Raw genomic sequence first — 12,387 nt, forward strand, 5'->3', positions numbered from 1 at the left:
CTTACAAAGGCAGTTACAGAGTTCCCTGCAGCTGTTTCTCCTTCTGCATCTACTTTTTCAAAATTATCTAAGGGTCTTTTCCAGCCTGCTAGTCTAAACCATTCTTCAACCCTGCTTCCTGGAACTAGTAATTGGATTAACTGATAGAAGTCTGAGAATCCTGGATCATAAATTTTAAATGTTATTTGAAATTCTTTAACAAATCTGATGGGGTCTTGAGTAGGGTCAGGGAATCCAGATATTAGGGCTCTTAACTCAATTTTGGTCCAGGGAGTGTATACTATGTTAGGTTTCCCTCTCCTGGTGGGTTTCATTTTAAAAGGAGCAATCACTATTTTACCTTCTTCCTAATGTTTTCTGGCCTTTTTTTGGTCTGAGGTGAAGGAATGGGGGAAGGAGGAGGAGGTAAAATACAATCATCTGTACAAAGAAGCTCAGAGAGCAAAGGGTAAAGAGGAGCAGCAGCAGGACAGGTGGTTTTCAGCACCTTTTTGACTTCAGAAGGATCTTCTGTCAGTTTCTTTAATTCTGAGACAGTCTTGAATATTTTCTTAGTAACTTCCTAGAGGGAGGCAAAGTTTACCATTCCCTCTTTTGGATGATTTTAGGTACCAACCAAAATACAATTCCCACTCATTTTCCTTGATTCAGGAGCCTAATTTTCTAATTTAGTGCACAAGATAACCAGTTTAGGAATATCAAAAGTTCCCCATTTTGGAAACCTCCAGCCCAAGTCACCCTTGGTATAATCCTCCCATTTACACAAGTACTTGCAAGTAGAGGTGACATAACTATCAAACATGAAACTAGCCAGGGTGCCAAAAAGGGGTATTCTCCTCAACTTTCCTCATTTTTAAAGAATTTGTTCCTCCCCCCACCTTGTTTTTAAGTCTAGGGTTTAGTGTAGTGGATCAGAGTGTGCTGATTTGGGGCTGGACACCACAGTCACTCACCACTGAGTTGTTTCTGCTCTCTTACATGTCTTGGTTTCTCTCTTCAGGGTCTGTTACCTCCAAGAGGACTCAAAATGCTGAGTGATCAGCTCTTATATGCATTTCCCAGATGAGCCCCCTTTTAATTAATTTTGGTGGGGATTCCCTGCAGGGCCACTGGGCACTGTGGAAAAATCACCCCCTGACACTTCCACTAGGCTCCTGATCACCCAGGAGCACCTTTCAGCTGGGAGGACCAAAATGCCCTTTCTCACTGGAGCTGAGAAGCTCAGTCTCTCATTTTTTTATGAAGGGACAGTTGGGTTTCTCATGGAAATACACAAATGAACCAATTGAAATTATTTATTCAGGAGAAAAGGCAATGCAGAAAACTTACTAAGAATGCACCTCCAATCAGAACAGGATCTCAAACAAAAACTTCCTAGGGAGGGAACAAACATCTCAGAATAAACCAAAGACAGTTGTCAACCAAAAAGCAGAAGGGTTAGAGGCTCAGGAGGATTTACCTTTTCCACCCAAGGAGAAGCATGGAGCGTGAAGAGTTCAATGGGTCCATGCTGGTACCTACCTAGCACTGGGTTTAGGCAACTTCTCTGCGAGGTCCTGAGTGTTCTCTGAGCCCCACATTGGATGCCAGGACTGTCAGCGGAAAAAAACAAACTCTATAAACTATTTCAAAATATTATTCTGGGCTGGGTGGGCACAGTGGATGACACCTGTAATCCTACCACTCTGGGAGGCCAAGGCGGGAGGATCACTTGAGCTCAGGAGTTCGAGACCAGCCTAAGCAAGAGCAAGCCCCTGTCTCTACTAAAAATAGAAAAATTACCCGGGGAACTAAAAATAGAAACAAAAAATTAGTCAGTCGTGGTGGCAAGCACCTGTAATTCCAGCTACTCAGGAGACTGAGGCAGGAAGATTGCTTGAGCCCACAGCACTCTATCCCAGGCAACAAAGTGAGACTTGGTCTCAAAAAAAAAAAAAAAAAAATGCATACATATATATATATATATATATATATACACACACATATACATATAATTCTGAGCCAAAATTCTCAGCCAGTATGGCCTGGGGAAAACACAAACCCAAGAAGCCTTGAGTAAGTGGTCCCAGAGTGGTTAGGCTACAATTCTTATACATTACTTCAGGGAAGCAGAGGTTACAGGCAAAGTCATTAATGAATATGTGGAGGTTTTACATTGGTTTGGCACAAAAAGTCAGGATATTTTGAAGTGGGGGCTTACAGGTCATAGGTGGATTCAGAGATTCTTTAATTTGTAATTGATTAAAAGAGTAAAGTTGTGTTTAAAAAGCTTGGAATCAGCAGAAAGGAATGATTAAATTTAGTGTGAAGATAGTTAAGATAAGGAAGTCTGCTAATCATCATCTGGTGCTATGCCAGAGTCAGGTTATGAAAGCAAGGCACAGTATGCTGGGTCAAAGTGACCTGTTAAGCAAAATTGCTAGTCTGCAGATGTGACTCTCTCCAGGTCCCCTAGGAAAGGAATTTGGAGCAAAGGACAGTGGTCAGAGTTCAGTCCTCATCACTCACCTTTCCAACACTGAGCACCTGTTATGTACAAGATGTTAACAGTTTTGTTAGTTACCTGGGGTTTTGTTTTTATTGTTTATTTTGGCAGCACCTTAACACTACCAATGAAATTTGCTAATATCTTTAGGTAGAAATAATTACATTGTAAGATTGTAACAGAAATGTTGCTACCTTAAATTATTTCTAATTCTTAATTATCTGAGGTTGTGGAGAACAACAGAAATACAGTGAACAATCTCAAAATCTTCTTATATTTAGTGATGCAATTAATTTTTATATTTCTGTTTGCATATAGATCTTTGTATCCAATTTCCAATACCTAAAGTAAACAGAAAACATTCGCTTTAGTTGACATTTAGAAGCAAGAAATATTTCTGATAATCTAAAGGGGGAGAATGTTATTTCTCTCCTCTGAAATATTCACTATTATGTATTTTGGGGAGAGTCATAACTAATAACAGTATAGCATTTTCTTAAACATCTCATTCTCCTGTGGAGATAAATTATATTCCCAGTTATGAATGAGCAAACTGAACACCAAATAGAATGAATGTCTGGCTAAATTCACAGCTGTCTTTCTCACTTACACTGGTCTTTGGCCACTGTGAATATTCAGAATTCAGAAAAAGTGGAGCCATTAAAAAATAAGTAAATCCACTAGAAAATGATTTAATTGAACCTATGACCCCAAAGAAACATATTTTGTACAAAATAACCGGTTATCATTAAAGTATACATCAACATTGATTAGAAATTTCACATTAAGTACCGAAATATCAATGCTTGAAATGAATAGCTGCTTTCACAAACCTCATTTTACAGATTGGTGGCAGAATTCCCTGCAACCGGAGGAATACTTACTTCATGGCAGTTTTACTCTGTGAAGCTCCTCAGATATGTTAGCTACTATGATTATTTTATTGCTTCCTGTGAAATCACATTTTGTATTTTTCTTTTTGTCTTCACAACACAAGAAGTCAAAAAAATAAAAGAATTTAAGTCTGCGTATCTCAAAAGTATTTGGAACTGGCTAGAATTACTACTTTTGCTGGTGAGTATATATTCATGTGTATGGTTGAAAGGTAACACATCTGAACCCACCAATGAAGGAAGCATAAAAAACTGAATTTTCTATTTATCCAGAACTTATTTTGAAAGCTACAAGTATCAAATGTAAAATTAACTGTCATAGTACATACTAATGGAGTGCCTCCAAAAGGGAGAAATCTATTTTTTTATGATTTGGTCCTTTGGAGGGTTGGCATAAACCTAGAGGAATAAGGGATTCCATAAATAAATGATTTAATGTACATAGTAGGTCTCCCTATTCCTACTCAAAAAACATGTTCCTTACAGGGTCTCGTGTTTTATCAGTTGTGGGTCTTTTGGGGTAAGGTCGTTTAAAACATATTCTTCTATGTTGCCTAAATCTGCTTTCCCCTTCACACTAAATTTTGAAAGAATAGGCAAAAGACAAGGTGAGACAGAATACTGATGGCAGAGAGGGCAGATGGAGGGGAACAAGTTGAGCAACCATAGGGTATCTTGCAGGTACAGAGGGCACCAGGATTGGGGAAATAATCCCTGAAACACCAAAACCAAAGACAATTCTAGTCACTGGAATGTACTAAAACAAACAGGGATTCGGGCAGGGTGAAACAAATGTTAAGAGCTTGGTCTTAGGAACAGTCAGTGAACAAATTTCTGGTTCATATAATCTGATCTTTTACTCTCATTGGCCCTTAGTTATAGCCAATCAGAATTAGAGTGAAGGTTTCTCAAAATCAGGAAGTATGCCACCTACCTCTCTGACAGCCCCGATAGTGTCTAACAAAGGGCATGGCATTAAATGTTAAACTATTTAAACATTTCTTATTATTTCAGGCAAGGAAAGTCAAAGGAAAAATTTCATGACGGTTATAAAGCTCTGAGAGCTAAAATAACCTGCTCTGAAATCCTCTTTAAAAAGGGTTTTTCGGCCAAGTATGGTGGCTTATGCCTGTAATTCCACTTTAGGAGGCCAAAGCAGGAGGATTGCTTGAAGCCAGGAGTTCAAGGTTACAGTGAGCTATGATCATGCCACTGCACTCCAGCCTAGGCTATGGAATGAGACACTGTCTATTTAAAAAAAAGAGAGTGAGAGGGATAGAGAAAGTTGTTAAATGGTTCTACAAGGGTTTATGTAACTGTATTTTTTTTTCTTGTAATATAACATGGTAGAAAATTTTAAGCTTTTAGGTATCAGGTAGAACAGAAACCCTTATAGCCTCATCAGAATTACATAGTCATTTTATACGTTTGTGCTTTATGACTCAATGCAACAAACAGTAGATAGATTAGGATGGCTAAGCAATCAATATTTTTCTATTTTTATGAAAATTAATTATGCTACCTTAAACTTCTCTAAGTTGAGGGTTATTTCCATTTATATAAAAGAATATGTCCTACCTTTCCCTCCCTTTTTGTTAAACTTTTGATGAACTTTTTCATACGTCTCTTCATAGGCTGCAAGCGATTTAGATGTAGAAATAGTCTCTAATTCTTCTTATTTTCCCATTTAGTTGTGTTTTGTGGCTGTTGCCTTCAACACATACTGTAATATACAAATTTTTCTCTTACTTGGACAACTGTTGAAAAGTACTGAAAAATATTCAGACTTCTATTTTCTTGCATACTGGCACATTTACTACAACAATATAATTGCTATCACTATCTTCTTTGCATGGATAAAGGTATTTATATTTTACTATATTACATAATACAACAGGATAATAGCATAATGTTATAATGAACTTAAACTACAAAGTTGTAAAAAAAATTTCTTAACTATTAAGTAATTTTAAAAGTTTGGCCTTGTAAATGATTGCTGGCAAATCCTCAAACACTCTTGATTATCATTAAGTACCTCCTTTAATTTGAAGCAGAATTCTTCTGAAATTAATTTAACTTATTCTAAGTAATCTCTGATATTCTATTTCAATTAACTTTATTCTTTTTCAGATATTCAAATTCATAAGCTTTAATAAAACAATGTCTCAGCTGTCATCAACTTTGTCCCGCTGTATCAAAGACATAGTAGGATTTGCCATCATGTTTTTTATAATATTCTTTGCTTATGCCCAGTTAGGATTTCTTGTTTTTGGATCACAGGTTGACGACTTTTCCACTTTTCAAAATGCCATGTAAGCTCTTAGTATAAATGTAGTAATTTTACCTAAGATAACAGAAATTGGCCTCCATGTCTCTGTACTGTTTATTCTCTGGGCAAAAGAAATCTTAAGTGTCTTGTTTAGAGGGTGCTGTCTTAAGAATCTTACTGATATTGACTGGATAGTCCTTTGCTAATCTGCCAAAGATCCATTTTAGAAATAGCTTTATAGGCATAAAACAATCAGTAATAGGCAACTCACTTACAGAAGTGCGTAGGTAGAATCCCTAAAAAAGTATTCAGGCTCTTTCCTTGAAAGTAAAATATTTTCACAAATTTCCTCTCTTTGAAAAGGAAAAGCAACTTCTATTCGTATGAGAAAATTATGATATTCTAAAATAACAATTCTCAAAATATATTCTGTGGAATTCTAGACCAAGACTGTCCAGGGAAAAATGGATTTGTATTTAAGTAAGTTTGGGAAATTTTATGACACCCTTTTGGAAATTTGCAGTGCATATTAACATATGGATCTGAGAAATCTTGCAATAATTTTGTTAACTTTTAGTTAAGAGTTCCACAAACTTACTTGTGACCCTTTTGCTAGATTCTTGGGAAACTGTCTAAAGGCTTAAGTTGCCCTCTTTTTTCCATCCACATGTAAATAATTGAAACATAATGTATAAAATATTATAACATCTTTCTGAAATAACCCTTTACTAAATCAGTAGTGGAAAGAATAGTAGACTAGGAACCAAGACTATATAATTCCAATTTCCCATTCTGCCACTAGCTACTTAACTTTTCTAGACCTTAACTTCCTTATCTGTAAAATGAAGAAGCTGGTCTAAATTACCCCCTCCAACTTCAAGTAATCTATAATCTGAGAAGTCTAATAGCTTATCCTGAGTGAATAAAGTTTGTATTTTCAACTTACTAGTCTTTTCCTAGGATCTTAATTCTTTTAAGTGTTATAATACTTAATAATAAAACTTAGTAATTGTGGGCATTGACTATAAGTGTAATAATTTACAGAGCCTTGGAAATTTCTTATCTTGGGTAGTGGGGACGAAAGGAAGGTATAAAGCACAGAATAAACAGGTAGGGAACTTTGGAATGGGTTAATGAAGGGACTTTTGCCTTTGGTAATGATGTGCTAGGTTATCCAGGTCAACCTCCTCTTTTGGAAAATTTAAAAAGCTCGATGCAATATAGAAAACATTGAAAAATTAACAAGACAGTGAGTGATAACTGGGGCAAAGTCAGAAAGCAGGAACCTAGGGAAGGAAGCCCAGCACCCAAAGCTACTTGCCCTAAAGGTATTTTTTAGTCAATTTCCCCCTTTTTTTTATGGTGGTAAAATACACATGAAATTTACCATTTTAACCATTTCTCAGTGTACAGTGATATTAAGTATATTCATATTTCATAACCATCACCACCATCCATCTCCAGAACTCTTATCTTGGAAAACTGAAATTCTATACCCATTAAACAATTACTCCCCATTTTTCCCTTCCCCCAGCCCTTGCCAACCACCATTGTACATTTTGTCTCTATGGTTTTGATTACTCTAGGTACCTCAAATAAGTAGAATCATATATTTGCTTTTTGTGACTGGATTATTTCACTTAGCATAATGCCTTCAAGTTCCATCCCTGTGGTAGCATGTATCAGAATTTTACATTCCCACCAACAGTGTACAAGGGTTCCCTTTTCTCTCCATCCTGGACAACACTTGTTTTCTTTTGTCTTGTTTGTTTGTTTTGAGACAGAGTCTCACTCTGTCATAGCTCACTACAACCTCAAACTCCTGGGCTCAAGTGATCCTCCTGCCTCAGCTTCCCAAGTAGCTGGGACTATAGACATGTGTCACTACGCCCAGCTAATTTTTCTATTGTTTTGCAGAGACAGGGTCTTGCTCTTGCTCAGGCTGGTCTTGAACTCCTTGCCTCAAGCCATCCTCCCAAGTCAGCCTCCCTGAGTGCTAGGATTACAGGCAGGAGCCAGCGCTCTGGCCTCTTTTGTCTTTTCTGATAACAGCCATTCTTCCAAGTGTAAGGTGATAATTTGGTTTTAATTTGCATTTTCCTAATAATGAGTGATGTTGAGCATTTTTCACATATCTATTGGCCATTTGAAATATCTTCTTTTGAAAAATGTCTATTCAGGTCCTTTGCCCATTTTTTAATTGGGTTATATTTTCTTGCTATTGAGTTGTTTGGCTTCCTTATATATTTTGGGTATTAACCACGTATCAGATGTAAGGTTTGCAAATATTTTTCTCCCATTTCATACACTGTCTCTTTACTCTGTTGTTTCCTTTGTTGTGCAGCTTTGGTTTGATGGAATCCCATTGTCAATTTTTGCTTTTGTTACCTGTGCTTTGGGGATGATATCTTAAAAACTATTGCCCAGACCAATGTGAAAAAGCACTCTCCCTACATTTTCTTCTAGTAGTTTTAAAGTTTCACGTCTTACTTTTCAGTCTTTAATCCATTTTGAGTTGATTTTTTGTATATGGTGTAAGAAAAGGGCCCAATTTCATTCTTCTGTATGTGGATATCCAGTTTTCTCAGTACATTTATTGAAGATTGCCCTTTCCTCAATGTGTGTTCTTGGCACTTTTGTTGAAGATCATTTGACTATAAATGCATGGATTTATTTCTGGGCTCTCTATTCTGCTCCATTGATTTGTATATCTGTTTTTATGCCAGTGTCATACTGTTTTCATTACTATAACTTTGTAGAATATTTTGAAATCAGGTAGTATAATGTTTTCAGCTTTGTTCTTTTTCCTCAAGATTACTTTGACTATTCAGGTTCTTTTGTGATTCCATATGAATTTTAGGATTTTTTTTTTCTATTTCTGTGAAAAAATCCATTGGCATTTTGATCGGGATTATATTGAATCTGTACATCACTTTGGGTAGTACGGACATCTTAACAATTCTTCCAATCCATGAACACAGAATGTCTTTCCATTTCTTTGTATATTCTATATATTTTTCATCAGTTTTATCCTTTTCACCTCCTGGGTTATATTTATTCCTAAGTACTTTTTATGCTATTATAAATGGAATTCTTTTCTTGATTTCCTTTTTGAGTAGTTTGTTATTGTAGTTTGAGCATCCCAAATCTGAAAATTCAAATTTGCAATGCTCCAAAATTCAAAACTTATTGAGCTCTGACATACACTCAAAGAAAATGCTCATTGGAGCATTTTGGATATTGGATTTTCAGATTGGGGATGCTCAACCACTAAGTATAATGCATACATTCCAAAATCTGAAAAACTTCTGGTCCTAAGCATCTTGGATAAGGGATACTCAACCTAAAGTATAAAAATCCTATTGTTTTTGTATCTAGCAAGTTTACTTAATTCATTTATTAGTTCTAACAGTTTTTTGGGCCAGATGCAGTGGCTCATGCCTATAATCCCAGCACTTTGGGAAGCTGAGGCAGGAAGATTGCTTGAGGCCAGAAGTTTGAGATCACCCTGGGCAACATAGTGATACCCCATCTCTATAAAAAATAAGAAAAATTAGCTGGGCATGGCGGCAGGCATCTGTAGCCCTAGCTATTTGGGAAGGTTGAGCAGGGAGGATGGCTTGAGCCCAGGAGTTTGAAGCTGCAGTGAGCTATAATCGTACCACTGCACTCTGGCCAGGGTGACAGAGATCCTGTCTTGAAGAAGAAGAAGAAGAAGAAGAAGAAGAAGAAGAAGAAGAAGAAGAAGAAGAAGAAGAAGAAAAAAAAAAAAAAGCTTTTTTTGTGGAGTCTTTAGGGTTTTCTTTTTTTTTCTTTTTTTTTTTTTTTTTTTGAGACAGAGTCTCACTCTGTTGCCCAGGCTAGAGTGAGTGCCGTGGCGTCAGCCTAGCTCACAGCAACCTCAAACTCCTGAGCTCAAGCGATTGTGGAGTCTTTAGGGTTTTCTATATATAAGATCATTTCATCTGCAAAGAAAGGCAATTTTACTTCTTGCCAATCTGGAGGCCTTCTTTCTTTTCTTTGCCTATTTGCTCTGGCTAGGACTTCCAGTGCTATATTGAATAGCAGTGGCAAGAGTGGGCATCCTTGTCTTATTCTTGATCTTAGAAGAAAAGCTTTCAGCTTTTCACCATTAAGTATGATGTCTGCTGTGGGCTTGTTATATATGGCCTTTATTATGTTAAGGTACATTTCTTTCTATACCTAATTTGTTGTTATTTTTATCCTGAAAGGATGTTGAATTTTGTCAAATGCTTTTTCTGCATCTATTGAGATGACCAGATTTTTATCCTTCATTTTGTTAATATGGTGTATCACACTTAATGATTTGTCTATGGGTTTTGTTTTGAGATTCTGTCACCCTTCCTTCTGCTAACTTTGGGCTTAGTTTGTTCTTTTTCTATTTCCTTGAGATCTTTTTTCTTTTTGTTGTTTAAGATGAGAGTCTTGCTATGTTGCCCAGGTTGGACTTGAACTTCTGGGCTCAAGCAATCTTTCCACCTCAGCCTCCCATGTAGTTGCAACTACAGGTGTGTGCCACTAAGCCCAGCTTTTTTCTTAATGTAGTTTCTTTATTGCTGTAAAATTCCCTCCTAGAACTGCTTTTGCTGTATTCTGTAAGTTTTGATATTGCTCCATACATTTTAATAGTCTGTTATTAGGTGCATAAATGTTTATCATTGTTATATTTTCTTGCTGTATTGAACCTCTTATTACTTGTCTCTTGTAACCTTTTTCTTTCTTTCTTTCTTTTTTTTTTTTTTTTTTTTTGAGACAGAGTATCACTCTGTTGCCCAGGCTAGAGTGCCATGGCATCAGCCTAGCTCACAGCAACCTCAAACTCCTGGGCTCAAGCAATCCTTCTGCCTCAGCCTCCTGGGTAGCTGGGACTACAGGCATGTGCCACCATGCCCGGCTAATCTTTTCTATATGTATTTTTAGTTGTCCATATAATTTCTTTCTATTTTTAGTAGAGACGGGGTCTTGCTCTTGCTCAGGCTGGTCTCGAACTCCTGACCGCGAGCGATCTGCCCACCTCCGCCTTCCAGAGTGCTAGGATTACAGGCGTCAGCCACTGCGCCTGGCCTTGTAAACTTTTTTGATTTAAAGTTTATTTTGTCTTATGTTAGTATAGTCATCCCTGCTTTTCTAGTTACTATTTGCATGCAATATCTTTTTCCACCCTTTCACTATTTGTGTTCATGGTTTGTTGGTTTTTTATCCATCCTGCCGATCTGTCTTTTGATTGGAGAGTTTAATCCATTCACATTTAAAGCAATTACTGATAAGGAGGGACTTCTGTCATTTTGATATTTGTTTTCTATATGCCTTAGAGTTTTTTTTAAACCTTATTTCCTGCATTACTGTCCCTTTTGTGTTTAGTTGAATTTTTTTTTTTTTTTGTAATGAAACATTTTAATTCCCTTCTCATTTCCTTTTGTGTATATTCTATAATTCTTTTTGTGGTTACCATGAGTATTACTTTTAACATCCTAAAGTTATAACACTCCAATGTGAATTCATACCATTTTAAATTCAACAACATATAAAAACTCAGGTCATTTACAGCTGTCAGCATCCCTTTCAGTTACTCATGTCACAAAATTACACCTTTGTGTATTGTGTCCAAAAACAAAATTTTTTTATGCATTAGTCTCTTAAATTATGTAGAAAACAAAAAAGGAGTTATAAAATAGTTATAATACTAGTTTTATAATTGCCCATGTATGTACTGAGATCTGTGTTCCTTCATACGACTTTGAGTTACTGTCTAGTGCACTTTCATTTCAACCTGTAGGGACTCCCTTGAGGACCTCTTGTGGGACAGGTCTAGTGATAATGAACTCCCTCAGCTTTTGTTTATCTCTGAATGTCTTAATTTCTCCCCCACTTTTGAAGGAGAATTTTGTTGGCTAGAGGATTCTTAGTTGACACTTTTTTTTTTCCCATTGCCTCCTCCTCCCTTGACACTTTTTTCTTTTTAGCATTTTTAATACATCAGTCCACTACCTCTGACCACCAAAGTTTCTGATGATAAATATGCTCATAATCTTATTGAGGATTTCTTGTATGTGATGAGTTGCTTCTCTGTGGCTGCTGTCAAGATTCTCTCTTTGGCTTTCAACAGTTTATGTTTCTTGATGTGAGTCTCTTTGACTTCATCCTATTGGAGTTCCCTGAGCTACTTGGATGTTTACAGTCATATCTTATCAAACTTGGGAAATTTTCAGCCATGACTTGTTCTAATAAGCTCTCTGCTCCTCTCTCTTTTATCCTTCTGGAACTCCTACAATGTGTATGTTGGTGTGCTTGATGGTGTCCCATAGGTCTCTTAGGATTTGTTCACATTTCTTCAATCTTTTTTCCTTGTTCCTCAGACTCAATAATTTCAATTATCCTATCTTTAAGTTCGCTGATTCTTTCTCTGGCCTGCTCAAATATGTCTTTGAATCCCTTCAGTGAATCTTTCATTTCATTCTTTGTATTTTTTAGCTCCAGAACTTTTTTTAGATTTTCTCCTTAGTGATTATTTCCATTTTGTTCATACATTGTTCTCTTGATTTTATCCATGTTTTCCTCTAGTTCTTTGAGCAGCTTTAAGACCATTGTTTTAAAGTCTTCATTTATTAGGTCTGCCATCTAGTTTTTCTCAGGGAAGGAATCTCCACTCCCCCCCCCCCCAAATGGGTCATAGTTTCTTATTTCTTTGCATGTCTGGTGATTTGTGTGTGAACTTTTAG

The 12,387-nt window shown here is 36.6% G+C and overlaps 1 protein-coding gene across 2 annotated transcripts in view; it reads left to right on the forward strand.

The window, feature by feature from the left end:
* PKD2L2 (polycystin 2 like 2, transient receptor potential cation channel) overlaps nt 1-12,387 on the forward strand; it is a 38,138-nt gene that overhangs the window by 9,139 nt on the left and 16,612 nt on the right. Inside the window, exons 6-8 of one of the 2 annotated variants that reach the window (XM_069483680.1) lie at nt 3,331-3,559; nt 5,070-5,240; nt 5,509-5,690. In XM_069483680.1, the coding sequence (XP_069339781.1) occupies nt 3,331-3,559; nt 5,070-5,240; nt 5,509-5,690 (582 nt within the window). The remainder of the gene's footprint in view (nt 1-3,330; nt 3,560-5,069; nt 5,241-5,508; nt 5,691-12,387) is intronic. The other variant, XM_069483681.1, reaches the window with a different exon arrangement.

Source organism: Eulemur rufifrons, chromosome 10, assembly GCF_041146395.1.
Source record: "Eulemur rufifrons isolate Redbay chromosome 10, OSU_ERuf_1, whole genome shotgun sequence".
Taxonomy (NCBI): domain Eukaryota; kingdom Metazoa; phylum Chordata; class Mammalia; order Primates; family Lemuridae; genus Eulemur; species Eulemur rufifrons.